The sequence below is a fragment of the Lissotriton vulgaris genome, chromosome 1_1, assembly GCF_964263255.1.
Source record: "Lissotriton vulgaris chromosome 1_1, aLisVul1.2, whole genome shotgun sequence".
Taxonomy (NCBI): Eukaryota; Metazoa; Chordata; class Amphibia; order Caudata; family Salamandridae; genus Lissotriton; species Lissotriton vulgaris.
Genome location: NC_141685.1, coordinates 123,169,279 through 123,172,769, shown reverse-complemented (window position 1 = coordinate 123,172,769; position 3,491 = coordinate 123,169,279). Strand labels below are relative to the sequence as shown.

The following is a 3,491-nucleotide window of genomic DNA, read 5'->3' as shown; positions in this document are numbered from 1 at the left end:
GTTTGGCAAGACACTGAATTAATAGAGAGAGCCAAGTCGGATAGGAGCCACGGGTCACACTTAGCTATAAGGCCCAAGGCACAAGCTGATTCATCAACCGATATCAGTCTGTAAAAGATGCAGCAAACGTTACTTAAAAACAAGGTACATGCTCTTTTATATCTAAAAATAGGTTATTTCTTGAACACCTGTGCTTCACTTTAGTTCATTACATGTACAGCAGTGGCATGTGTTAATAGTAATACATAAATGTTTTCAATGAAGCTTCCCATTTCCAGAGCCCTGACAACATGTCCACTCTGGGTGTTTTGAGTTCATAGGTTTTATTACTAATCCGACAAGTTATCTGAAAATACCGTTGTTAGTCCCAGGATTGCTCAGTGTTGCTTTTACAGGTAGTGTGGTCAGGTGCGATTTAATGTTTTTCTTTGTATCTCTTCTTCACCAAATAAAAATCAACAATGTTTCTTTTCTTTTAGTCCACATTGTGCTCAGCTCCCACTGTGTATCCTGATCCATCATGTCGCTTTGCTATGTGTACGGAAATGAACAATCACTGGAAACAAACAGTTTTATAATTCTGCAAATACTGTTATCTGTTTTTCTTCTTTACTGCTAGTCGGTTGTTCTATCATCTGGTATTTCAATGTTCCACATAATTAGAATTTTATCTTTTTCTGTAATTCATTCCTCTCACAATAACTGCACTGTTCAGCTCTTGTCTATGTCCTTAGATGGGTCAATATTATTTTTGATGTTCTTAAGTTCTTTCCGGAATCTCTGCATCTCTAGCATTATTTCCATGTGAGTTAAATTAAGGAGTTTATTCATTGAGGGGGCTGTGTGGGATCGGAAATTGACAAAAGCCCTTATCACTTTCAGTGCCCTTATATGTTTTCCCCCTGTGTGTTTGTTGATGACTTTGTAGCTCTAATAGTAGACTAAAGCTCTTCCCACATTCATTGCACTTGAGTGGCTTTCCCCCTGTGTGTGTTTGTTGATGTTTTCGTAGGGTTGATAACCGACTAAAGCTCTTCAAACATTCACAGCAATCATATGGTTTTTCCCCTGTGTGTATTCGCTGATGTCTCTGTAGGTCTGATAATTGACTAAAGCTCTTCCCACATTCATTGCACTTGAATGGTTTTTCCCCTTTGTGTATTCGCTGATGTCTTTGTAGGTCTGATAATTGACTAAAGCTCTTCCCACATTCATTGCACTTGAATGGTTTTTCTCCTGTGTGAGTTTGCTGATGATACCTTAATGCTGAAGAGTAACTAAAACTACTCTCACATTCACTACAATGATAGGGTTTGTTACCCGTATGTGTTCGCTGATGACTTTTTAGCACTGATAATTGACTAAAGCGCTTCCCACATTCACTGCAGTTGAATGGCTTTTCCCCTGTGTGTGTTTGATTATGTCTCTGAAGGCTTGATAAGTGTCTAAAGTACATCGCACATTCACTGCACTTGAATGTTTTTTCCCCTGTGTGTATTCGCTGATGAATCCTTAATGGTGAAGAGTCAATAAATGAACTGTCACATTCACTGCAATGGTATGGCTTTTCCCCTGTATGTGTTCGCTGGTGTATTTGTAGTTCTGATAACTGACTAAAGCTCTTTACACATTGATTGCACTTGAATGGTTTTTCTCCTGTGTGAGTTTGCTGATGTGTTTGGAGGTTTGATAATCGATTAAAGCACTTTGCACATTCACTGCACTTGAATGGTTTTTCCCCTGTGTGTATTCGCTGATGTGTTTGGAGGTTTGATAAGTGACTAAAGCTCTTTACACATTCATTGCACTTGAATGGTTTTTCTCCTGTGTGAGTTCCCTGATGATACCTTAATGCTGAAGAGCTGTGAAAACTACTGTCACATTCACTGCAATGAAAGGGTTTTTCCCCCGTGTGTGTCCGCTGGTGACTTTTTAGGTCTGATAACTGACCACAGCTCTTCCCACATTCATTGCACTTGAACGGCTTTTCTCCTGTGTGAGTTCGCTGATGAGACCTTAATGCTGAAGAGTAACTAAAACTACTGTCACATTCACTACAATGATAGGGTTTTTCCCCCGTGTGTGTTCGCTGATGAATGTGTAGGCCTGATAATCGACTAAAGCTCTTCCCACATTCACTGCAGTTGAATGGCTTTTCCCCTGTGTGCATTCGCTGATGTGTTTGGAGGGTTGATAAGTGTCTAAAGCACTTTGCACATTCACTGCACTTGAATGGCTTTTCTCCTGTGTGTGTTCGCTGGTGTATTTGTAGTTCTGATAACGTACTAAAGCTCTTTACACATTCACTGCACTTGAATGGTTTTTGTCCTGTGTAAGTGTGCTGATGAAGTTTGAGTTGTGATGACAAACTAAAGCTCTTGATGCAGGTGTATGATTCTTCTTTCTTGGTTACTGTCTGTGGGTCGGGTATATATTTGTCTACATCCCATGACTGCATTTCCTGATGGGCCAATATGGCTGATAAAGTACTTGTGTTTTTCTCACACACTTTAAATGTGTGCTGTATTTTGCACGTTTGGTTTCTGTTTTAACAATAAAATGCAATAGCCACCAAATATTTGCCACACTCCTAATACGTAGAAGGTGTCTTTGTAGCCGATTGTGCCTTTAGATTGGATTATGGCTATGCACGCTTGCGGGTAAAGTTGTATCTTCCTTCCGGCCGGTGCAAATTGGAACAGCCTTTTGTTTTGTAGATATAAGAACTTATATTTCCTTTAGCCGTCAGTTGTCTGGCTTCACTCTGTTGTGCTTTTCTCCGGTTGCTGTGGTTTGGCCATAAAGAGTTTACAATCCACCCAGAGCACTGAATGATGGTTGTAATCACATCATACCGATACCATAATCAAAGTTGGTATTGGACATTAGTTTATACAGCAGGCGGTTTGTTATTGTTGTTGCCTTAATTTTCCTAAGGTCATTTCTTCGTCTTGTGTCGTGGAGGTGCACAGCTCAGACTCTTACATCCACCGAACTGCCCTTGACTACTTCATCCAGTTACTGTCAGTTTGTGTGCAGGTTCCTCCGTCGCCGACTGCGCTGATGTTTTCCTGAATACTGTTGCTCATTATTTCTGCTATTATTGAAGATTTACAGCATTAGCTTCTTCATACATTCAAGGCTTGCTTTCTGTTGGATGTAAAGATATTTAAAATTACTAAGTTGAAACATAATGGAATGAGAATTCACAATGTTTAACTGGTTGTAAAAGACATCTCGGGGATATTTACCAAATCTCCACGCAATGCAGCGCAACCCCGCTCTACCCCCCATGAGGCTGCGCTGCGTTGCGCGACAGGGAGGGAGCAGGAAAGCACCATATTTTCAAAGATATGGCTCTCTCCTTCCTTTTCCCTTGCTCTGGCACCGATTACAGTGGCCCTGCGCCATGCACACTCCTTAGCTCCAGAGCGCGAGAGTGTGTGTGTGAGTCCAGCATAGGTTTTGTACAGGAAGGACAGCCTTCCTGT

The 3,491-nt window shown here is 41.0% G+C and overlaps 1 protein-coding gene across 1 annotated transcript; it reads right to left on the bottom strand.

Annotated features, from left to right (window-relative positions):
• Positions 1–814: 814 nt before the first annotated feature.
• LOC147737732 (uncharacterized) lies at positions 815–2,750 on the bottom strand. The gene has a single exon (XM_086942469.1). It carries the CDS (start codon positions 2,456–2,458, stop codon positions 824–826), a length of 1,635 nt encoding a protein of 544 aa, XP_086798595.1. The 5' UTR covers positions 2,459–2,750; the 3' UTR covers positions 815–823.
• Between the last annotated feature and the right edge of the window lie 741 nt (positions 2,751–3,491).

What these genes read in the sequence shown, in the direction of transcription:
- LOC147737732 (XM_086942469.1), bottom strand. Translation starts at nt 2,458, where the DNA reads ATGCAGTCATGGGATGTAGACAAATATATACCCGACCCACAGACAGTA.